Source organism: Phascolarctos cinereus, unplaced genomic scaffold (genome assembly GCF_003287225.1).
Source record: "Phascolarctos cinereus isolate Bilbo 61053 unplaced genomic scaffold, phaCin_HiC Scaffold_4;HRSCAF=312, whole genome shotgun sequence".
NCBI lineage: Eukaryota > Metazoa > Chordata > Mammalia > Diprotodontia > Phascolarctidae > Phascolarctos > Phascolarctos cinereus.
In genome coordinates, this window is record NW_027555847.1 from 711,694,674 (window position 1) to 711,719,909 (window position 25,236).

General features: G+C 40.8%; 1 protein-coding gene across 1 annotated transcript in view; it reads left to right on the forward strand.

Moving 5' to 3' along the window:
• Positions 1-1,112: 1,112 nt before the first annotated feature.
• Positions 1,113-25,236, forward strand: part of MYO1H (myosin IH) — a 50,551-nt gene continuing 26,427 nt past the window's right edge. Inside the window, 13 exon segments of the mRNA XM_021007929.2 lie at positions 1,113-1,267; positions 4,106-4,221; positions 5,209-5,407; positions 6,477-6,557; positions 9,624-9,803; positions 11,805-11,903; positions 14,620-14,733; positions 16,753-16,824; positions 17,037-17,156; positions 17,867-17,940; positions 18,526-18,631; positions 19,016-19,096; positions 24,756-24,847. Coding sequence (XP_020863588.1) covers positions 1,142-1,267; positions 4,106-4,221; positions 5,209-5,407; positions 6,477-6,557; positions 9,624-9,803; positions 11,805-11,903; positions 14,620-14,733; positions 16,753-16,824; positions 17,037-17,156; positions 17,867-17,940; positions 18,526-18,631; positions 19,016-19,096; positions 24,756-24,847 — 1,460 coding nt within the window. The 5' untranslated portion in view covers positions 1,113-1,141.

Below are 25,236 nucleotides of genomic sequence, written 5' to 3' on the forward strand. Positions count from 1 at the left end.
CATGTTGCCCAGGGCGTCTCAGTCTGTTTCTCTCTCTTCCCCTCTCCTTTCTTTGCGTGGTCTCAGATGAATCATTGTATTCTTAGATTTCAACTCTCCATTTGCTATGTGTGGAGCACTAACCTTCTGTCCTTGTTGGGATAACACACCTTTAAAATTTCAATAGGAATCAGTACTCCGTGTTAAAGTCGCCCCCTAGCGCCTCTTTGTGGAATGGTAGTGACTCAGACTTCCCCAAGCCTGGGTCATTGGCCTTCAGTACCTTTCAGCTCTAGCAATACGAGATTGGAATGATTTTATGAGGTCTACTAAGCCAGGGAGCAGCTAGGTGGCTCAGTGGATAGAGCACTGGGTCTGGAGTCAGGAAGACCCGAGTTCAAATGTGGCCTCAGACACTTACAAGTTGTGTGACCCTGGGCAAGTCACTTAACCCTGTTTGCCTCCATTTCATCATCTATAAAATGAGCTAGAGAAGGAAATGGTAAACCACTCCAGTATCTGTGCCAAGAAAACACCAAAAGGTGTCACAAAGAATTGGACACAACTGGAAAATGACTGAACAAATACTTTCATAACATTACAATTCTCAGGTGTACAGATTTATTTTTCATTGGTCACGTTTTCATTTGACTACTTCCTGTTAATGTAATGGGAGATACTTTTCATCCCATTGGTGAACTGTCTCCAAATTCCATGGCCTATTTCTGGGAAGCCTTTTCTAGTCCAGGGTTTCTTCACCTTTTTGCTGTCACGGGCCCTTTTTTAGTCTGGTGAAGCCTGTAGAATGGGTCTTTTCTCAGAATCATATTTTTAAATGCATAAAATCAAATATGTAGGATTACAAAGGAAATTAATTACATTGAAAAACAATGATCAAAAATTTTGTTTAAAAAGTTCAGAGACCCCAGGTTAAGAATTTGTAGTATTTTATTTTCTTGTTTAGCTTCCTATACATCTTACTCTACAACTAGATGGTAATCTTCCAGAGGGCAGGGTCTGTATCCTATACTTCTATCACCAAAGCATATTCTATTATACCATTCATTTAGGAGGAGCTTAATATATCTATTACTGAATACCCTTCTGAATATTTTTCTTCTTTTAGAAAGAAGAGGTGAGGCGGAAGCACATTAAGTTACACATGGAAGGGGCGCTAACCGCACGCGACAAAGTTGGGGTTCAAGACTTTGTGCTGTTGGACTCTTACACCAGCGAATCGGCTTTTGTGGATAACCTTCGCAAGCGATACCGCGAGAACCTCATCTATGTAAATGGAGCTATTTCTCTGCTCTCCCATTTCCTTTTCCTTATTCCATAGTTCTCCTGGAGAAACCAGCCCTTATGGCTAATATGACGCTGATAGGTTAATGATGAAGCAAACAGAATTTGGAGAGATGCCTGAGCGTGCCATCTGACTCCCCACTTCCCCCTCCAACCCTAGTAATAGAGTATCTTAGAGCATTTTTAAAATGTCTTGTGGGTTGTCATGTACCACAACGGAGGAGTATCCCACTGGGGGGAGCTCTTGCCCTATCTGCAGCTAACAACAACTTGTAATTGAACCTGACAGTTTTTATTCTTTATTCTTGGGTTCTTCAGGTAAAGCTATGAGGAACTTCAAGAGGCCAGATACATTATTTCTTTGTAAATCCAGCCTCAGACACTTACTAGTTGTGTGACCCTGGGCAAGTCACTTCACCCTATTTGCCTCAGTTTGCTCATCCATAAAATGAGCTGGAGAAGGAAATGGCAAAGCATTCCAGTAGTTTTGCCAAGAGAATTCCAAATGGGATCACAAAGAGTCAGACATGACTGAAACAGCTGAACAATAATGAAAAAACTGAGGTTTCATTGACTTGTTTGAAGCAGGTCACTAGAAGGAAGTTAGAAATATTCATTATTGGGGCAGCTAGGTGGTGCAGTGGATAGAGCATTGGCCCTGGAGTCAAGAGGACCTGAGTTCAAATCTGGCCTCAGATACTTGACACTTACTAACTGTGTGACCCTGGGCAAGTCACTTAGCCTAGCCTAAAGAAAGAAATATTATTTAGCACAGTGACTGGTACATGTTGTTTCCATCAAGTCCAACTCTTCGTGACCCCTTTTGGGGTTTTCTTGGCAAAGATACTGGAGCGGTTCGCCATTTCCTTCTCCAGCTCATTTTACAGATAAGGAATCAGAGACAAACAGGATGAAGTGACTTCCCCAGGGTCACACAGCTAGTAAATGTCTGAAGCTGGGAATGAACTCAGGTCTTCCTGACTCCAGGGCCTATCTTTTATCCACTGTGCCACCTAGCTGCCTGGTACATGCCCAGTATATAGAAAGTGCTTAGTAAATGTTTGTAGACTGACCTATGTTTTAATCGCAACATTTACTGTCAAGTGAATTGCATACTGTATATTTGTCAGTCAGTTAAGTAACCTTTATTAAGTGCCTACTGTATGCCAGGCTCTGTGCTAAGTTCTGGGGATACGAAGAAAGGAAAAAGTCCCTGCCCTCAAGGAGTTCACAGCCTAATGGGGAAGACAACAAGCAAACAATCATGTACAAATAAGCTACAGTCAGGATAAACTGAGGATAATCAACAGGGGGAAGGCACTAGAATTAAGGGGACCCAGGAGTGAGCCCTGGTGTGACAAACCATAGCATTAGAAAACCTAGTCTAGGGGGCAGCTAGGTGGTGCAGTGGCTAGAGCTCCAGCCTTGGAGTCGGGAGGACCTGAGTTCAAATCTGACTTCAGACACTTGACACTTACTAGCTGTGTGACCCTGGGCAAGTCACTTAACCCCCCAATTGCCACAACAACAACAACAACAACAAAAGAATAGAAAACCTGGTTTATTAAGAAAGTTTTAAAAATCAACTTTCCACTAGTTGTACAGGTAGAAAAATGGACATGATGCTATGTCCGGCAAAAGAAGAAATTGGGAAAGAGGCATGGGGAAGCATAAGTGGGCTGGCAGGGTCTTTTTGGCTAAATTTAACATTCCAGATTTAGTCAGATAGATTTTGGAAATTTGTTTTTCTGAATTATTTTGAAAAAGTATAATGAAAATTATTTTTAAAATTATTTGAAATCAGGTTTCTACTAATCAGAAGTAATGATTTTAGTTCAAACTCTGACTTTTCTTCAATTCCATGATTCCCTTTTATCCTGGAGTTACGATCAAGTTGTATATTTTACTGGAATTATAGCTAATAATAATAATATCAATTCACATTATATAGAGCTTGAAGGTCTGCAGAGTACTTTACAAATATGGTCTCCTTTGATCCTTGCAACAACTCTGGGAGAGACGTACTATTACTCTCCCCTTTTACAGTTGAGGAAACTGAGGAAGACAAGAGGTTAAGTATCTTGTCTACGGTCACACAACTAGTAAGCTAGCTAGGAGGTAGAATTTGAACTCAGGTCTTCCTGACTCCAGGAAGTCCAACTGCTCTATCCATTGTGCTACCAAGCTGCCTAGGGATTAAATACTTCAAATATTGACCACCAAAGGAGGAAAAGCACAAGATTCCTAAATAAGGATATGTCTTGGACAGAAGTAAGTTGTGTAATTCCTCCTGTCCCATTCCCTTTGTCTTGTGAAAAGAGGAATCTGTGTATAAATTCACAATCCAAAATCCCCCAGTGCAAGAGCCTCAGATCCATCTGTGTTGTCATTTTGACCACCCGGCTTGAAAAATCTTCATTTCTCCACTTTGAAGAGTGTTGTGGAAGACCTCCTTTTGGATGACGCTCCATGTAGAGGTTGGATTAGACAACTCCAAAGGTCCTTTCCAACTCAGATTATATGAGGTGTCTGTAAAGGTGAGGGGGGGCATGGCCAGGGGGTTCCTATAGTATTGCCATGTACTGACTTTAAAAAATCCTAGGAAACCAGTAGCACCACCACACAGCTCATAGACAGGAAAAGAAAGAGCATTCCAATATGGAGCGATGGATGCCGCTGATCAGTTGGCTCCTGGGTGTTTGCTGTATTTTAGGCGGTTGATTTCCACTCATGTTGGGCATCTAAAATGGTAGCCTGTGATCTGACATTTGGAAGGAGTAACTTCCTGTGTTGATGAGCTCACTTAATTGGTTTGTCCCTCCAGACGTACATTGGGACCCTCCTTGTGTCGGTGAATCCCTACCAGGAGCTGGGCATCTACACGATTAAACAGATGGAGCTTTACCAAGGGGTGAATTTCTTTGAGCTACCTCCACATGTGTAAGTAACACTAAGTCTTCCTCATAGACTTTTTGGTCGGTTTTATTGGGCTCTTCTCTCCTTTACATGAGCTATCCTTATCCTGTGGAAGAAGATGATTTTGGAATAATTGAAAACCTTTGTCTTCTGTCATACTGTTTTGTTAAAAAAAAAAAAAGAATGAATTTCTTCAAGTTTGTTGCTTGCTTGTTGACTTCGGAGCCTTCGTAATAACCAGTATGGTGCCCAAATGGAATGACCTAGGGAGATAGTGAGTTTTCCATTACTGGGTGTCTGCAAGCAGAGGTATAAAGAGTGTTGCAACAGACCCCTTATTGGATGATGCTCAAAGTGGGAGTCGGTTAAATAAATTCCAAGGCCCTTTCCATCTCGTGAGAAGTCTATGAGGGCAATGTGCCAATACTGGCCTTTTGATACCTCTTGGGATACCTAGGCACACAGGCCAGAGGGATACATTTGCATGGGAGAAAAATAGCTCCTATTATGGCAGTCAGTGCTGATCCCAAATCATCCATAATAGTTCCCTAGGCAGGAAGAGGCCACATCGGCTACAGCACATTATAATGGGCCTGTTTTCCATGGCCCCTCCCACATCTTTTGTCGCCTTTATCCATTTGCTGAATATACAGTGAAACCTCAGAGTTGTTATGATTTGTATTGTATAAAACAAGTTTTCATGACTTGGTGCATTTTAAAAATATTGCTGCTACTGTTCAAGATCCATTCATCCTAACTTTGTTTAATAGAGATTAATTATATTAATTATGTCATCAATTAGTAACATAGAGCTATTAATAAAGATATTCTGTTTGATCGATGAATGAGTCATGCTTGAGGCTTTATGTGGTTTGTTGAAAGCATCCTGGTATCACGTACAGATATGACCTGCTTGGAGATAGGGGACTTGGCCGTCCTGCTCCGGGGGGCCCGTAGACCTGTGTGGGGATGCGCGAAAGCTGAATTCCTTCTGTCCCCCTCCTCATACAGTTACGCCATAGCGGATAACGCTTACCGCATGATGTGCTCAGAGCTCAATAATCACTTTATCCTGATCTCTGGGGAGAGCGGTGCTGGCAAAACGGAGGCTTCCAAGAAGATTCTCCAGTACCTGGCAGTGACCTGTCCCATGACGGAATCGCTGCAAATAGCCCGCGACAGATTGCTGCTTTCAAATCCAGTTCTGGAGGTAGGCAACACTTCAAATTCTGTTCAACGTACAGTGATAGAGGAGTCTTTCTGGTGACATGTCATTTTCCTGCTCCGGGGATTGATTCTGGTCCAGAGTCCTCAGAGGACGAGAAACAGAAGTTATGCCTAGAGACAGAAAGGCAGGTGGGTGGCGCAGTGGACAGAGCGCAGGCCTTGGAGTAAGGAAGCCCTGAGTTCAAATCTCACCTCAGACACTTCCTAGCTATGTGACCCTGGGCAAATCACTTAACAAGTTTCTTCATCCATAAAATGATCTAGAGAAGGAAATGGCGAGCCACTCCAGCATCTTTGCTGAGAAAACCCCAGACGGGGTCACAGAGAGTCAGAGGTGACTGAAAAATGACTAAACAACACCCAGATACAGACCAATAACCTGCTGGTTAATACTGGGCAAGTTGTTTTCTTTTTGAGACCCGGTCTGCACAATGGAGAATACCATAGTCCTAGGTGGAAAGAATTTTCTTAGTAGACCCTCTATGATGGAAGACTTTTCCAAAGGAGTAGAAATCATTCCTACATAGATATAAGCCTAGCCAAGTCATGTCAGGTCAAAGAGCACTTATTAAGCACCTACTGTGTTTTAGGCACTGTGCTAAGTGCTGGGATGTAACCATTTGTTCATGATCTTTAGCCTGTCATGACATTCGATTCTGGGAAAGGGACTTTCTGTTGCTTCAGTCTGACCCTAAAATAGACTGTTCTTAGTATCAAAGGTTTCACGTGCTTTGGGAATCCTCTGAGAGGTCCCACATCATGCTCATTCTTCTCCATCCCTCACACAAATCCCTGTAGGAATCAGAGTCATGAGGGGTGGCTCAAAGTCTATTCGTGTAAGAGTCTCTTCATTGGTAGAGATGGATTCTTTAGTGTTCTGTGCCTGGAGAGAAGAGAGAACCTGGTCTTCTAGCTTTCAGCTTCTGGTGAGAGAGAAGACACATGGTTCCAGACTCTTGATAGGATTTTAGACCAGGTCTCTGAAAAGTTAGGAATGCTAACAGAGCAATAGGGTGATAGCTGATTTCAGTCTTTTGATCTTTTATTCTTAGGCTTTTGGAAATGCAAAAACTCTCCGAAATGATAACTCCAGCAGATTTGGAAAGTACATGGATATCCAGTTTGATTTTAAGGTGAATTGGGATTTGGATTGGTGGGGAAGGCATTCAGTGGCAAATACTAACTGGAACCAAATGGTTAGAGCAATGGTTCTCAAACTTTGTGGTCTCAGGACCCATTTATACTCTTAAAAATTATTGAGGATACCCAAAATTTTTATTTATGTGCATCATATCTATCAACACTTACCATGTTAGAAATTAAAACTGACAAAATTTAAAAATATTTATTAATTCATTTAAAAATTATTTAAAACTTAAATGAAAATGAGAATAAATCAATTAAATTTAAATGATTAAATTAAAAATTTTAATTTCAAAAATTGAATTGCAAATAAATATTTAAAATATTTATTAGTTTTAAACTAAAAATCACAAACCTATTTTGTATTACCATAAACAATATTTTAATGAAAATTAACTGTTTTCTAAAAACAAAATAATGTAGTGAGAAGAATGATGTTGTTTTACATATTTTTTTCAAATTTCTTTAATGTCTGGTTTAATAGAAGACAGCTGAATTTTACTATCTGCTTCTTCATTCTATCAGTTAAAGTATGTCGTTTTGTTGAAATATCTAGGGGCAGCCAGGTGGCACAGTGGATAGAGCTCTGCCCTTGGAGTCGGGAGGACCTGAGTTCAAATCTGGCCTCAGACACTTAACACTTACAAGCTGTGTGACCCTGGGCAAGTCATTTAACGTTGATTGCCTCACCAAAGAAAAAAAATCCAAAAAAAGTCTGGTTTTACTCTAGTATGTTGTTGGAAAAGAGAGGAATAGTTTAACAGGCAAATAATGTCAGTCTTATTATAAAATAATTTTGCAGATTTCCTGAAAGGGTCTCAGGGACCTCTGAGGGTCTTTGTACCATACTTTAAGAATGTCCAGTGTAGAGAAAAGATTGGTAGAATTGGCTATGGGGTCCCAGCTTCAACACTTAATAGTCGTGTGACCACAGCAAATCATTACATGTCTCTGAGCATTGGTTTCCATCTGTAAAGTGGCGGCAATAATACTGGTAATGTCATTCTCTCAGAGATGTCTTGGGGTTCAAATAAGACAATATCTGGGAAGCACTTTGCAAGCCTTTTGGGGCTACATAATTATGGAAGGGAGGGTGTCAACTGCATTTATTTTTCTTTCATATCTGAACTTAATTCAGGTACTGTGGTGCATTTTGAGATTTTTTTTTTAATTCTTGAGCTTTGTCTTAAAGACATCTAACATTCCACAGGTTATAAAGAGAATTAGTGTTGTTTCATCAAAAAAAAGTAGCGCTTAAAAAAAGTGCCCTTTATAGGACATTTGTAGGTCCAGACCCTAGCAGATGACTACCCCAGATTCAAAGTATTCCGTGGCTCCATACTGCTAAAACTATAGCTTATGAGTCCCCACCAGCACATTCACCTTTAATAGTCAAGAAGAAGACACAATTAGTTCAAAGGAAAGGCATTTACTGAGATGGCATCTTAAACACAATTGCTATAAAACATTCCCCTACATATCTGGGGTGTGCTCTCCCATAAATATACAGTTTCATTGGGAAGAGTGTTAACAGAGAAGCACACGTGTAGGGAGAAGGAAATGGCAAACCACTCCAGTATCTTTGCTAAGAAAACCCCCATGGGTCACAAAGAGTTGGGCATGACCAAATGATTGAACAGCAACACACGTGTAGGGAACATGTGACTGGCAAAGTCATTCTTCTGGCATGGCAAGGCCCCAAAGTCCTTCCTTTTCTTGCAGTGTCCCCATGTTGCTCTTCTTGGGTGCAGTGTCTGCACGGAACCCTGAACCTGTTCAGCCTCATAGCCTAACTCCTCACAGCTGGAGCTAACTCTTTCTTGACTCACAAAGCTCCTCTGGTCTTACCTTGACTGACTTCATAAAGTCTTGCTTTTTAAAAGGCTGCCATGGGCATGGATGAACCTTTGATCAGCCATGGCTAGCTACCCACTAATTCCATCAAATTGGGATTTGATTTTCTTTAAGACATTAACACGTCATTGTCAGTCATCTCCCCTCATGTCTTGTAATTTTATCAGCTGGATTGGAGAGGGATATCAGTTGATCAGGGGCTTTCTGATCAACTATCCCACTACCCAAATTTTGTTGTTATTTAGTCATTTCAGTTGTGTCTGATTCTTTGTGACCCCATTTGGGGTTTTCTTGGTAAAGATACTGGAATGGTTTGCTTCCTTCTCCAAACCCAAATTCAGTCATTTAGTCAAATTTCATCATTCTTGAAGAATATCTTTATTATAAAACTAAGATGATTTGCTTTATGATATAGCCATTGTATTTCCTTTTAAAAATTTATTTAAATTTTTATAATAAATAAAATTAGAATTTTAAAAATCATTTTTCTATTTTCTATTTAATCTATTTGTATTATTAATATCAATAGGAATGAATAGTAAACATATACTTAAACAAAATATATTGATATTTTATTATTATTTATTTTCTTTTTTATTACAAACTTGATAGAAATAAACAAACATCATTTCCATATATTAAAAATAGGGAAATTACATATGAAGCCCTGAATCTCAGTTATGTTTTTTATACTTTTAAAAGTATATATATAATTTGTCCTTGTATCTCTTTTGAACTTCTGTTCTCATTTGTGTATTTTATGAATGTTTCATTATGTTCTTTTTTTTCTTTTTCTTTTGGGGGGCGTCTCTATTATTCTTATCTTCCCAACTTCCCCTCCCTCTTCAAACAATAAACAAAACAAACATCTTTATCATAACAAGTGAGTGCAGTCAGGAAAACAGATTCATTCTTTGGCCATGTTGGAAACAAAATGTTTCATTCTTCACCTCTAGCCCATTGCTTCTCTGCCAGGTCATTGCATTGATCAGTTCTTAAGTCTTTCAAAACTGTATCCCTTTACAACATTGTATAAATTGTCTTCCCATTTCTACTTGCTTACCTTTTCATCAGTTCACATGGGTCCATTGGGAATGGGGGAGACTTTAGGAATTTGAATGGACTTTATGTCGGAAAGAGGACCCTAGATTCTATGTTGTTTTCAGATGACTGATCTAAGCTTTGGCTTTGAATTTTCCCAGGGAATTCCAGTAGGCGGTCATATTATCAGTTACTTGATAGAAAAATCTCGAGTCGTTTTTCAAAACCATGGAGAACGGAATTTTCATATCTTCTACCAGCTTCTGGAAGGAGGTGAAGACGACCTATTATCCTACCTGGGACTTGTGCGGAACCCCCAGGCATATCTCTACCTAAAACAGGTTGGAAAATCATGGCATCTAATATCTAGTGTCCTTCTGGAGGGTGGGACTCATTTCCCCCTTCTTGGAGTAGTCTCACCTCTTCCTAGCTTCCTTCAAAGTACAGCTGGAGGGCCATCTCCTAAAGAAGACCTTTCCTGATCTCCCCAGCTATCAGCGGTCTCCCTCTGACCAAATTACTTTATATTTACTCTCTATATATTTTTACATACTTATCTCCAAACATGCTATTTTGTTCCCAGTGGAATGTGAGTTCTTTGAAGGCAGAGACTGGTAGTGTTGTTTTTTTCCCCTTTGTATCCTTGAACATGTTGAGATGAGATATCTATGGAACACCTAGGTTGGTGATGTCAGACTGGAGCTCAGGAGAGAAATTAAGTAGGATAGGGTAAATAGGAATTATCAAGATGAGATGATAAATGAAATGGGAGCAGGTGTGTATCACCTAAGGGAAAACAGAAAGAGAAAAGAGGGTCCCGGATAGACTAGAGCCTTGGAGGATGTGTGGATGGGATGGTCATCCAGTGTGTAAGACACCAAACCCATCTTTGAGCTGGTATAAACTTGAAGAAGGGCCACTAGGTGGCGCCATAGCACATACAGCGCCTGACCCGGAGTCAGGAAGACTCATCTTGTGTTCAAATCCAGCCTCAGACACTTAGTAGCCATGTGACCCTGGGCAACTCACTTCACCCTGTTTGCTTCAGTTTCCTCATCTATAAAATGAGCTAAAGAAGGAAACAGCCAACTACTCCAGTATCTCTGCCAAGAAAACCCCAAATGGGGTCACGAAGAGTCAGATATGACTGAAAATGCCTGAACAGCAGTAACAAACTTCAAAGAAAGTGCCAGGAAGTTCTACAAAGTCCATTTATGGATACCGACGTAGGAAGCATGTTTAGTATAGACCCAATATTTAAAAATGTTATAGAATACATTCCTTTTTGAAGCTATGGCATTCACTAGGTGTAAGACATACACATTAAGTAGGCATTTGCCAATTTTAAAGCCTGCTGACAGAATGAATAAAAGAAATCTTACTGAATCTGTTCTGCAGTGATGAGAATAATCCACGTTTCTCTAAATACTAAATCAACTTCCTAACTAGAATGTCTCCTTCCACCTGGCCAACAGAGAACTCAGAATCCTGTATCTGTTGGCAACGGAATTTTAGTATTTTTTTTCTGAATCTGAACATTGTGATTTCAGTGCCCAAATTCTAAGGTGTGGGACTGATACACGTATATAGATGATTTGATTTGATTAATATGTGAGTGACAATTTATTGTGAGACAATGAAGTGTCAACATTAGCCATTTTTAAAAAAGTTTTCTCAGAATAGAAATTTTCTTATGACATTTCCAGACTTTGTAAATACTATTAAGAAGACTGAGAATTACTACTATTATACATATTATTATTAGTTGTTAAATAATAGTTTGCTTTTTAGCAGGGAAATCCATTTTGTCTATTGAGAAAAGTAATGCCCTAGCTTTTGTATCCTAGTACAAAGAGAATTGTGGTGGTAACCAGCCAATCAGCATTCATTAAATACCTACTGTGTGTCAGACTCTGTACTATGTGGTGGAGATATAAATACAAACGTGAAGCAGTCTGCCTTTCCAAACCTACATGGAGATGGGGCAGGATACACCATATTCACCGATAAGTACATATGGGATATGGGCAAAATAATATCATATAAATTCTGAAGTGGGGGATCTTAACTCAGTGTCTGTAAACTTTTTAAAAAATTATCTTGATAGTTGCATTTTAATATCATTGGTTTCTTTTATAATTGTATGTATTTTACATTATGCATTTAAAAAATGTGATTCTGAGAAGGGGCCCATAGGTTTTGACGGCCCACCAGAGGAGACCAGAACACAAGAAAAGATTCAGAACCCCTGGCCTGAAGCATTTGGACATAATTTATGCCCATGCACGCCTAATGGACAGTAAAACTGGCATCAAAAGATTCTCTCTGTCTCTTCTCCACAGGGTCGGTGTGCCAGAGTGACTTCGATTAATGACAAGAATGACTGGAAAACTGTGGTCAAAGCTTTCTCCATCATTGATTTTAATGAAAATGACTTGGAGGTATGGACCACAAAGATGTGGTTGCCATCTTCCTCTTAAGGCTGAGAATGACAGCTAGGAGCACAGTTTCTTGGTGGCTTCCGATTCTCCCCAAGTTTTGGGGTAGCGTGACATGGAGGAGAGGAATTTGACTGTGGTGTAATTGTCTACTGACCCAGATGACTAAATGTACTAGGATTTAAGTCCCACATAAATTAGAGTTCAGTGACATCTCCTTGCTTCATGTAATTTATCCTAAAATGTAATGTAGGAATATTTTATTTTCTATATTTTCCTCTTCTACCTTCCTGTTTCAATTTGTTTTTTACTCTAGATTTAGTCAAATTCTTTTGAAAGCCAGAGTAGATACTATAAACTGGGCTGAATTCACCCTTAACCCTTCCCTTTCTCTTAAATACATATTTTAAAGTTTTTGTTATTGTTTTAAGCGCATAGTTTCCAACAAACAATAAATCACCAGTTAAACCAAAAATGGGGTGAATCTCCAACTAAAACACCGAGATTTGAACCATTTACATGAATGAATGAATGAAGTGTTTTTCAGCACTTCTTCAGTGCCAAGCACTGTATGAAAGGGGTACAAAAACAGAAAATGAGGTGGCTTGCCTTCAGGCCTCCTCAGAGTGAGAGGGGATCAGCCCATTACAAGACAATCATTGCTTCCATTCTAATGGAGATGACTCTTGCAACAAAAATAAACAAATAAATAAAGAGGGAAAAATAATAATCAAAAACATCCATTTACTCTAATTGTATATGCAATATTTCATACCCATGGTCCTCCACTTTTGCAAAGAAGGGAGTACACATTTTAAGAAAACAAAGTTGAACTAATCCCTACTCACCCATCACAACATCACTTCCTGTGTCTCCCCTTTCAAATGAGACATACTCATAAACATCCTCTACTTTTCCATTCATATGCATGTATATATGTATATACATATGTATATATACACACATATGTACATATACACATACGTATTCATACACACATATACCTATATCTACACACAATAAACACATGCCTATAGAGATCTATTTATTTATCTATATCCTATATTGGTATATATGGGTGTGATATATGATTGATAAAGATAGATCTATACATAATATACATATATCATTTATACCTATATAGCTTTACCTATACCATATCTATATAAACCAATATAGATGTATGATAGACATATCTATATAGATATATCTATATCATATATACTTATATAGATATACTTATATCTCTTTAGAGGTACTTATACAGATATCTATCTATAGCCATATATCTATATAGGTATATGTGTATGTATATGTAGATATAGGTATATATGGGGGGAGGCAGAGAGAGAATATGTTTGAATGAATAAAAAATCACACATTAAGCACTTACTATATGCCATGCATTGTACGCACACACGTATGTTTGTGGAACATTTGTGTCTCTTGTTCCTCTGATTCTGCTGACCTCATCTGAGATCACTTGACCTTCTGTATTTCTTTCTCTAGCTCAGGTTTTTAATGGTGCCGTAACATTCTGTCATATGCATACATTGTCATTTATTCATCCATTCTCCAATCATTAGGCTTTGTTGCCGGGTCTGTCCATTTGTTTGTTTTTTTGCTGTTGAAAATAAAGACAGAGTGCCTATTTGTGGACAGACAGGTCCCATTCTCCCTGCCGTGATGTCTCCAGGGTGTAGTCCCAACGGTAGGGTCAGAGCTGGGTCAGAGACTATAGAGTCATGGCTCTAACTGCTGGAAGGGCCATGCGTGGTCCATCTTTGTGGCTCTCCTTCTCTATTATCTGATTCCTTTCCAAGAAGCCCCCACCCACAAATGTAATAAAGTCTAGTTCCCTGACAACACTGAATTTTATCACCTTTCTTGTTGAAGGGGCAGGGCTATTTGGTTACTCTCATGCCCATGGTGGGTGATGCCCTTGCAATCTCTTGGTTTAGATTTGTATGATTGTTAACAGTTTGTGTTTCCCTCCACTCAAAAATTCTATTCCCCTTTATGTCCTTTGATCATTTTTTCCATCAAAAAGTTCATATTTCTTTCATCAATGTATATCATCAGTTCCTTATGACTCCTGAATGCCAGACTTTCTGCACTAAATTTATCAGAAAAATATTTTCCCCTAATCAGTTTCTCATCTTTTTATTTTAGAGATATTGCTTTGGGTCGTGCTTTCCCATTATGATTTGATACGAAGAATTAAGAGCAAAACATTTTGGGGAAACATGACAAAAGCATTTTCAGCAGCTAGGGGCTACAGTTCCCCCCACTTTCATTTTTAGTTAATAAATTCGTTCATTCATTGATCTACTTGTGTGCTTATTTATTTATGATGTACATTTTAAGCACTTTTTGATTTCCAAATTCTCTCCCTTTAGCCCCTCCCATTGAGAAGGCAAGTAATAGGATATCAATTATATACAAATGCAAAACATATTTCCATATTAGCCATATTGCAAGGGTGGGGGAAGCAAGAAAAAGAAAGTGAAAAGAAGGAATGCTTCAGTCTGCACCCAGAGTTCCTTGGTTCTCTCTGGAGGTGGACAGCGCTTTTCACCATGACTTGAGGGCTACGTTGAGGTAGACATCACTGGATTCTACATCAGGGTTTCTTCTTTATCCCTTATTCACCTGGGCTCTATTCCTCCTCCAACTACTTAACCAGACAACTTGTTCCCCTCCCCCTTCACTATTGCAGAATCTCTTTGGCATCGTCGCCAGTGTCTTACACCTGGGGAACGTTCATTTTGTAGAAGATGGCGACGGATGCGTCACTATCCCTGACAACAGTCAGATCAGATGGATAGCCAAGGTAACCCTCCTCCGACTCCATTCTTCTCAGGGCTAGCGATGAGAGATGCCCCAAACCAGGGCAGAATGATGATGGCTGAGTCACTCAGCAGGCTGCTGGATGGCATAGTGGATAGAACATCGTACCTGGGGCCAGGAAGACCTGAGTTCAAATGCAGTCTCAGCTACTTACCAGCTGTGTGATGATGGGCTCATCACCTGCTGAGTGCAGCCTCAGTTTTCTCATCTGTAAAAGGGACATAATGACAGCGCCTATCTTACAAGGGGTGTTTATGAGGATGAGATAATATTTGTAAAATACCTTGCAAACCTTAAAGTACTATAAGTACTATAAATTATATAGTACTATAAAGTACTAAAAGTACTGTAAGTGCTAGCTATTATAAATAAACAGATTGTAGTTCTAAGGTTGAGGCTGTTGTCATAAAAAAACCAATCAGGATAGTCTGGGTCCAAGTCCAACCACTGGCACATTCTGATGGTGTAACCCTCGGCTAGTTTTTTAATTTCTCGATGTCAATGGCAGCTCTCTAAAACTATATATATATATATATATATATATATATATATATATATATAACCAAGCAATTGCTGACCTGCATTGGGAAGGGGAGTTGGGGATTCATCCTGAGAGAATATTAATATCTCCAACAGTTTTCTCATATAAATTCTGGTCAAGGCAGCCAAGCCAGCCTTAAAGCCCAGGGTTCAAATCCCGATCAAAAGATCGAATAATTCAAAAGGAATACTCAAAGTTCATTTGATTCTATCTCTAAGTATAGAGAACAGAGAGATGATTTTAAAGGCTATATAATACAAAGTCATGTTTAGCACTTTGGTTACCTTATGTAACTCTTTATCATGGCAAGTGATTATTATCCAGGTATGAACTGGAAAAAATTTCTGTACTAAACTTTTCATATTAAATTTTTGTAGCAAAATCAGTCAAGCACCATTGCTTGGGGCCTCGGCTTACTTCAGTGGCAGGCCAGAGGAAGAGGAAGGGAATAAATATTAATATAGCACCTACTGTATGTCATTCATTGTGGTCTCATCAGTATAGGTCCTTCTTTTAAAGGTACAGATTTCAACCCATCCATATTTCTCATCCTTTGTGACTAACATCACCCATTAGTCTCTTATGAAGTTCTGTCCAATATTCTGGAGGCTTTCCTCTAGGTGTTGTAAATAGTTAGGTGGTGTGGTGGATAGAGTCTGGAAGACCTGAGATCAAATCCAGCCTCAGATACATGTCAGCTTGGTGACCTTGGGCAAATCACTTTACCTCTGTCTGTCTCAGTTTCCCTACCTGTAAAATGGAGATGATAATAATAGCCCCTCCCTCCCACGGTTGTCATGAGGATCAAATGAGATAACATTTTTAAAGAGCTTTGCAAATCTCAAAGTGTTCTATAAATGCTAACTGTGATGACAATGATGACAATGATGATGTGAGCTCCAGTGTAGCTCTCTTGCCCCTCTTCTTTAATCTTAGCCACCAACTTACCTTCTTTTTTATTAATTTATTTTAATTTATCAATAAACACTTCCATAAGCTTTTGAGTTTTAAATTTTTCTCCCCCTCCCTCCCCTCCTCCCACCCCAAGATGGCGCACAATCTGATATACTTACCTTCTTTTTTCATTCACATTTTTCCTCCCCCTTTTCATGTACAAAAAAGTGGCTGTCATTGGCTAGGACTTAGAAATATTCTTGTTTATAATACTTTACAACTTTGATTATACCATCACTTTGGATATAATGGTTTGGTTTTTTTAATAGAGTTTGACCTGCCTGACTTTTTTTTTTTAGTATTATTCTGTTAACAAACAAATATGAAACACCAGCAATGCCCATTGCTCTCTGACTGGGAGATGCCATGTATAATAGAAGAATGCTTAGCATGAAAATGTTGTCAATCCTTTGGATTTTTAGTCAGCATGTGATGCTAATGGTCAAAGAGCTATCCCTAAAATACAATGGAGGCATTGATTCTCACGTTAATTTTTCTTCTTTCCAGCTGCTAGGTATCCACTTGTCAGCTCTTCAGGAAGCTCTGACATATAGAAAGATTGAAGCCAAATCGGAAGAGGTATAAACCCAACTCCTACATGGAACCAGGCCAGGCTTCCCCGTCCCTTCCTCTGGCTGCCCATTGGTGGGGAAGGTCTGTGTGGCACCATCCCTCTGCCCTCAGCTCAGGCCATTCACACAACCAGGCACTTGGGAAGACCTGTTTAGGAATTTTGACTCATTGGAGTTTTCTTTCTACCATGTAGTGGGCGCCCTTTAATTGTTTTTCAGGTGTTATGCCCACTGAATATAGATCTGTCGGTCTATTCCAGAGATGCGATGGCTAAAGCTATTTACGGACGGACCTTCACTTGGCTTGTCAACAAGATCAATGGGTCCCTAGCCAACAAGGTGAGTCAGATGACCTATTCCAATGGAGTATGACATTCAGGGAGGGTACTGTATCTCTCCTAATGACTGAAAACATAGTAGTCTTTTTTGGTGTCATGGAACCCTTTGATTGTCTGGTGAAACCTATAGATCCCTCCTCAAAATCATGTTTTTAAATGCATAAAATAAAATAAGATGTCAAAGGAAACCAAGTTTTTGAAATATAGGTATTGACATTTTTTTCCCATCCAGATCCTCAAATCCATTCAAAATCCATCCATGCAACTACAAATGAACCCACTACCACTAAGTGGAACCACCACCACCACAGCGCATTATTTTTCTTGACCTTGTATTTCAACCCTTCATGGTTGTGATGGTCAGGGACCATAGACAGGAAACCAAGTATACAGCTGCCTAGGTAGGGGTCAGTGGGAAGAGAAGGCACATTGATAGGGAAGGGGCACAGAGCAAGAGCTGGGTGGGTAAGTGGTTACACTCTTCCCCCACCCAGCCCCTCAGAGATATACAAGCATGGGCTTTGTGTGTCCCTGGGGCTCTTGGACAAATGAGCCGAGGAAATAAGGGCCCAGATATTCAGAGGCCAGAACCACTTAGCCCTGGAGGCTCCTGCCCAGCTTTGAGAGGCATCTCTGTTTTCCACAATTGATTTTCTCATTGGTAAAAAGATGTCTTCATTAGTAAACCCTGTGTGTGTTCTTTTGGAACAGGACTTCACCCGAAAAACTGTAATTGGGTTGCTTGACATCTATGGATTTGAGGTCTTTGATAAGAACAGGGTAAGGTCATTATGTTCCAAATAGATCATGCTTAGACATTTCAGGTTTTTCAAGTATGAGGTCAAGATGTCAGAGGTCCCACTGTGATCAGAATGGTTTCTCCCATTCTTCTTAAACATCCCAACTAGCAAAGCCCTTACCTTTGATTTGTAGAGGCTTGATTTAAGAATACCAGGAAATAGAACCAAAAGAGTGGGGATGTTGTTTGTTCTTTGGCAAAAGAAGAGTTAGGTGGCACAGTAGATAGAGCATTGCACCTGAAGTCAGGAAGACCTGAGTTCAAATCCTTCCTCAGACACTTACTAGATGGATGACCCTGGACAAATCATTTCACCTCAATCTACCTCAGTTTCCTCAAAGTGGGGATAATAATAGCATCTGCTTTACAAGGTTGTTGTGAGGATAAACTGAGATAATAGTTATAAAATACTTTGTAAACTTTAAAATGATGTATAAATGCTAGCTATTATGATGATGATGAAGAGATGCTTTATCATAATAGAAACCCCATGGGGTTGAGTAGCCCAGATGACAATGCATGCACAATCTGGTCTCCCCCTGCAATTTATTTAATCCCTTTCTGTTTTAAGTTTTGAACAGTTCTGTATAAATTACTGCAATGAGAAACTTCAGCAGCTGCTAATAGAGATGACCCTCAAAGCAGAGCAAATAGAATATGAGCTGGAAGGCATCGAGGTATGACATCCTCTTTTTCTTCTGCCCCTTTCCATGGAGTGGTTAAAAAGGCCATCTGAGGACATCCTCTTCAGGACAACTTTCCATGGAACGCCATTTTTCTCATTGGTGCCAAGGTGTTTTTTTTTTATGTGCCTGTTTTCTTCTGGGCTCCCTGGGAAAGCAGTTTGAAATCCATACTAGAGTCTTTAATTTAATGTACAAGATATCCCCAAGATGGGAATTAGTCCAATTTTGCATATTTGGCCCTCACTGCCAGAAATTTAAACAGACTTCTTTGGCCTCTGAATTGAGTTGTTCAAAGCAGTCATGTTTGAAATGCATCTTCTGTTATCTGGAAGCACAGCTCTTTGAAATGAGAACCCCTCTGCCTTCTCATTCCAGTGGGAGCCGATACAATACTTCAATAACAAGATTATATGCGACTTGGTAGAAGAGAAGCACAGAGGAATTATTTCGATTCTGGTGAGAAAACGAATCTTGACAGTGACCTAATGAGTGTGTTGTTTTCATTGTACAAAAGCAATATTATGGGGTTGGATAATCCTGTCTGTTTCCCCCCTGAACTCTCGGTACTTTGGACACCCATTTTTTTTTTAGGAAAGGTAGTGTGGTGCAGTGGGTAGCACACTGTATTTTTTTGGGGGGGGGATGGAGTTGAAAGGCCTGAGTTCAAATCCCAACTTTTAACTAGTTGTGTAACCGTGGCTATGCCTCAGTGTCCTCCTCTGTAAAATGGGGATAATAATCACCCTTACCTCATAGGGGTGTGATAAGGATCAGCTAACATATGGAACACATAATATACGCAACCTCCAAGCGCCTTATAAATATTAGCTATTACTGCAGTTCCTGTATCTGGCTCCTTGAGACAAAGGGCCTTGCCTTTGTTCCATGTTTTCACTCCAGTATCTAGTTTTGTTATTGTTCTGTCATTTTTCAGTCACATCTGACTCTTCCTGACCTCATTTGGCATTTTCTTGGCAGAGATACTAGGTTGATTTGCCCTTTCCTTTTCCAGCTCATTTTACAGGTGAGGAAACTGAGGCAGACAGGGTTAAGTGACTTGTCCAGGGTCACACAGCTAGGAAGAGTCTGAGACTGGATTTGAACTCAGGTCTTCCTGACTCTAGGCCCAGTGCTCTGTTTATTGAGCCACTTAGCTGCCCCATCCTACTATCTAGCATAGTATTTGACATATAGTTAGCATGACTGAATGGCAATTCAGTCAGCTAAGCATTTATTAAGCACCTACTACATGCCAGGCTCTGTGCCCAGCACCGGGTATTCAAAGAAGGGCAAACCATGATCCCTGCCCTCAGGGAGCTCACAGTCTAGTGGGGGAGACAACATGCAAACGATGAGGTACAAACAAGATGTAGACAGGAAAAAGTGGAGACAGTGAGTCCCAGGAAGGCACTGGCATTAAGAGCAATCAGGGAACCTTGTGGGAGATGGGATTTTAAGTGGATGGGAAGGAAGCCCTGTGACACCCTCAGATTAACCTAGACCATCATCACGCCACTGGGCTGAGCATTAGCCAACCTTATTTTGAGCAGCTGTCTGACTTCGCTCTGCTGTTTCATCCCCACTTGCACCCCAGGAAACCAGAAGAAAAGGCCTTTTTAGTCAGGCTGTGCCAGGCCCTGTGCCAAGGCAGAAGACAGTCCTTGCCCTCGAGGAACCTCCAGTCTAATCAGGGAGAGAGCATGCAGATAGATAGATACAAACAAGCTAAGTACAGGATAAATAGGAAATAATTAACAAAGGGAAGGCACTGAATTAAGGGGGTGAGGAGGAGGATTTTAGTTGGGACCTAGGTGAGTAGTCAGTATGGAGAAGTGAGAGCATTCCAGGCAAAGAGGACAGCCAGAGACAATGCCCAGGGCCAAGAGACAGAGTGCCTTGTTCATGGCCAGCATCACTCGATCAAAGAGCATGTGGTGGGGAGTGAGGTGTAAGGAGAGTGGAAAGGTGGGAGGGGGCAGGTTAGGAAGGGCTTTGAATGCCAGAGCATTCTGTATCTCCTGGAGGTGATAGGGAGCTGCTGGAGTTTATTAAGTGGGGAGGGCATGACATGATCAGACCTGAGCTTTAGGAAGATTGTTTTAGTGACAGAAGGGTGGATGGTTTGGAGTGGAGAGAAACCTAAGGAACACAGATCCCCCCAGCAGCTATTGCAGTAATCAGGGTATGAGGTGATGAGGACCTGTACCTGGGTGAGTGATGGGGTCCAAGGAGAGAAGGGGGTGAATTCGAGAGATGCTGCAAAGGTGAAGTGGACAGGCCTTGGCAATTACTTGGATCTGGGAGGTGAGAGATAGTGAGGAGTCCAAGATGGCTCCTGGGTTGGGAGACTGAGGGATGGAAGGAGGGTGTCCCTTCTACAGTCATAGGGAAGGCTGGGGCGAGGGGGGCAGGGTATAAGTGGGGAAGATCATGAGTTCTGTTTTGGACATGTTGAGTTTAAGATGTCTACTCTACATTCAGTTTGAGATGTCTGAAAGGCCTTTGGACATAGATAGAGAGGCAGATTTGAGAATCATTGTCATAGAGATGGTAATTAAATCCTTGATGAGATCACCAAGTGAAGTACTATAGAGGGAGAAGAGAAGAACAGGGCAGAGCCCTGAGGGACATCTGTGGTATGAGGGTGTGATCTGGAGGAGGATCCACAGAGGGGAGGAGAAGAACCAGGAGAGAGAGGGGTGCCCTGGAAACCCAGAGAGAAGAGAATATTAAGGAGAAGAGAGTGATGAACAGTATCAAAGGCTGCAGAGAGGTCAAGGAGAATGAGGACCGAGAAAGTCCACTGGATTTGGCAACTAAGAGATCATTGGTAACTTTGGAGAGGAGAGCAGAGGAATGATAAGGTCAGAGGTCAGATTGTAAAGGGTTAAGAAGAAAGTGAGAGGAGAGAAAGTGGATATGCCTATTGTAGATGGCCTTCTTAAGAGTTTAGCTACAAAAAGCAGAAGAGATATAGGACAATAGTTATCAGGGATGGCAGGATCAAATGAGGGCTTTTTCAGGATGGGGGAGACATGGGCAGGTTTGTAGGCAGTAGGGAAGGAGGCAGTAGAGAGGGAGATATTGAAAATAAGTGAGAGTGAGGATGATGGAGGGGGCAATCTGTTGGAGAAGATAGGACAGAATGGGATTGCTTGAGCAGATAGAGGGCTTGTCCTTGGTGAGATGGGGAAGGAGGAGAGTGGTAGATGGAACCTGAGTGACGGGAGATGAAGAAGAGAGGAGTAGAGGGAGTTTACAGAGAATGGCCTCAATGTTTTTCTGTAAAATATGAGGCAAGGACCTCAGCTGAGAGAATTGGAGGTTGGAGAGCCAGAGGAGGTTTGAGGAGGGATGAGAAGGTTTGGAAGAGCCACTGTGGAGAATAGGAGAGTAAGTTGATAAGACAGGAAGATTGCCGAGCAGTAGTGAGGACCCAGCTGAGTTTATGTAACATAAATTTGTAGTGGATCCAGTCAGAATGGTTGTGTGGTTTTCTCCATTTTCATTCAACACCCTAGCTGTAGGAACAAAGGCAACAAATGGTGGGAGTGATGCAAGGCTGAGGTTTGGCTGGGAGTAATCAGTGAAATGATAAAGGGCTGGGGGGTTGGGATTCAAGAAAGGCGGGCAGTGTAGAGTTGAATTGGTTCACCAAGGAGTCAGGATGGGGAGAAGAGGAGAGAGGGGCTAGTGCAGGAGAGATGGCCTGGCAGAGAATTGAGGGGTCAAAGGCTTGGAGGTCGCAGTGAGGATGAAGAATAGTTTTTAAGGGGAGACAGAGGGAGAGATGGAAAGCCAAGAGATTATGGTCAGATAAGGGGATTTCAGAATTCTTCAATGTGGAGTGGTACATTTGTGGGTGGTGGCAAGATCAGGGTATAATCACCGTTGTGTGCAGTTGAGGTGAGGTGGAGGAGTAGTTCATGGGAGATAAGCAGGTTGAGGAACTGAGTGTCCTGAAGGAGGGTGTTTGATGAAGAATTTGAGGAATGATCAGTGCATATGCTGAAATCCCCTAGTATGAGGATAGGAATTGAGGAGGAGAGAAGAACTGTAAGCCATGTACTGAGCTCACTGAGGAAGGAGAGGAGTGACCTGGGGGGTCTGTAGACAACAGTTACCAGGATTTTGATTGGATGGGAGATATAAAGAGCATGAATCTGGAGGAAGGGGGAGAACCTAGAAGTGGCAACAGGGAACAAGGAATATTCCAACTCCCCAGGTTGGACCAGTGAGCCAAGAAGAATGAGTACTGGAAAGGGTGGCCTGGAAGGCTGTTTGGGGAGAAGCCAGGTTTCAGTAAGAGTTAGTAGATGCAAGCAGTGGGAGAGGAATAGATTTAAGATAAAGGGAAGTGTGTTACCTTTGGAACAGGGGACAGTGGAAGGACTGGATGAAACTTTGGGGTGGGAAGGGTGGTAGGGGCTGTGGAATGGGATGTGGGTGGTAAGCTCGAGGAATTCAGACTCACTAGGACATGAAGGGCATGAGAATGTTCCTCACGGAGTGGAGGGTGCCGCTTCTCTACCCTCCAAGGTCAGGAGGAGCAGGACAGGAGAGGCCTGAAGTCAAAAAGAGGGTTAATCTTCTGTGCACTGAAAGTTCTCCACATCCCAGTTAGGAGCCTGGGCTGTCCAAGATCTTCTCACCTGAGGAGGCTGACTATGAGGGGGCATCAGGAAAATTATTAAGAAAAGTTAAGAGGGGCAGCTAGGTGGCACAGTGGATAGAGCACTGGCCCTGAAGTCAGAAGGACCTGAGTTCAAATCCGGCCTCAGACCAAACGCTTGATACTTACTTAGCTGTGTGACCCTGGGCAAGTCACTTAACCCCAATTGCCTAAAAACAAAAAAGAAAAGTTAGAGTGAAAACTTTTTTTTTAATTTAAGAAACTGTTTCCAGGTGCAAATTTCATAAGTACCAAAACAATTTTCTTTGACTATTAAATAAATATCTACTTAATGAACTCCATCCAAAAGGAATGCCCACTGTCACATCCTCAACAAGGGATCATCTAGCTGCTGCCAGAAGACCTCCATAATGAAATAATTAAGACTTCCCTAATGAAATAATTACCAGCTGTATTCAATTACCACTGAGGCCCAAAAAACCCCAACCTAATGGAAGAATAGATAGGAGCCATAGAATGGAAGAGCCAGAAGGCACCTGAGAAATCCTTTAGCCCAACTCCCTCATTTTACCAGTAGGGAAACTGAGGCACAGAGAAAGGAAGGGACTAAAGCTGATGCAGTTTGTTAATAGGAGAACCAAGATGGTAACACAGATCTCCTGACCGCTAGGAGGGTGTAATGTTTGCTCCGTTACAGTAGAGCAAAATTCAGCATCAGAAATCTAGATTAGACTGAAATAAATGGCATTCTTCTTAAGGGCAGGGATCCCTCCATACACTTATCACATGGTACATTACTCAGGATAAATGTTCCATATTTTTGTTTGATTGGATTAAGGAAAAATAAACCTGTAAGGTTGTTTTGCCTCAAGACAGTTTGCTGATAGAAATTGTGTCTTATCTCTGGGTTGGCTTAGACTGGCAGCTCCTATTCCAGCCTTCTGATTCTGTGTCTCATGTATGACCTAATAAATAAATGATTGAATGAATGGATGAATAAATAAGAAATAAATAGTAATAATAATAATAATAATAATAATAATACTTGTATCGCTCCTACTATGTGCCAGGCACTGTGTTAAACACTTTACAAATATTATCTCATTTCATCCTCACCACAACCTTGGGAGGTAGGTGCTATTGTGATCCCCATTTTACAGATGAGGAAACTGAGGCAAAAATCTAACTAATATATTAATTATATATAATTATAGTAATATATTAATTATATATAATTATAATTGTAGATAATAATATATAATAAAATATAGTATATGAACTATAAAACCGTAAGATCTTAAGAAGCACAATGGCTAATGTCCTACAACATCAGTTTTGCCGTTTGGCCAAAAATGTTTCTTCTCACTTGCCCGATTTTCACATACCTCACAAAAACTTTGCAATCATATCTTTGCTACCTGAATGATGAAAACATCCATTCAAAGTATTGCAACAAAAGCTTCCCTTTTTTTTTCCTCAAAGGATGAAGAATGCCTCCGGCCTGGCTCTCCTACAGATCTGAGTTTCTTGGAAAAATTGGAAGAGAAAGTGGGGAAGCACGCGCACTTTCAGACGTATGTGTCTGGCCCTTCATGAGCCATGTTCAGACTCTTCCTTTTCTTTGGTGTGCACATGGTCCACTTGGCAATTTTCTGAGACACCCTTAAGGCAGTTTGTTTATGAGATTTTTTTTAATGCTGCTCTTCCATCACCTATGCCGCCATGTTTTTTTCAGTCTTTCACCTGGAAGCCAAGCCTAGTCCATTTTGGGTAAAGATTTAATCTGTATAAAGGCTGGATTTTGAACAGGAAAGAAAGGTAATAAGCATTTCTATAGCTCCCGTAGCATGCCAGGCATTGGGCTAAGTGCTGTTTTTAAACAAATATTGTCTCATTTAAACGTCAACCTATAAGGGAGGCACTCTTATTATTACTTTACAGTTGAGGAAACTGAGGCAGAGAC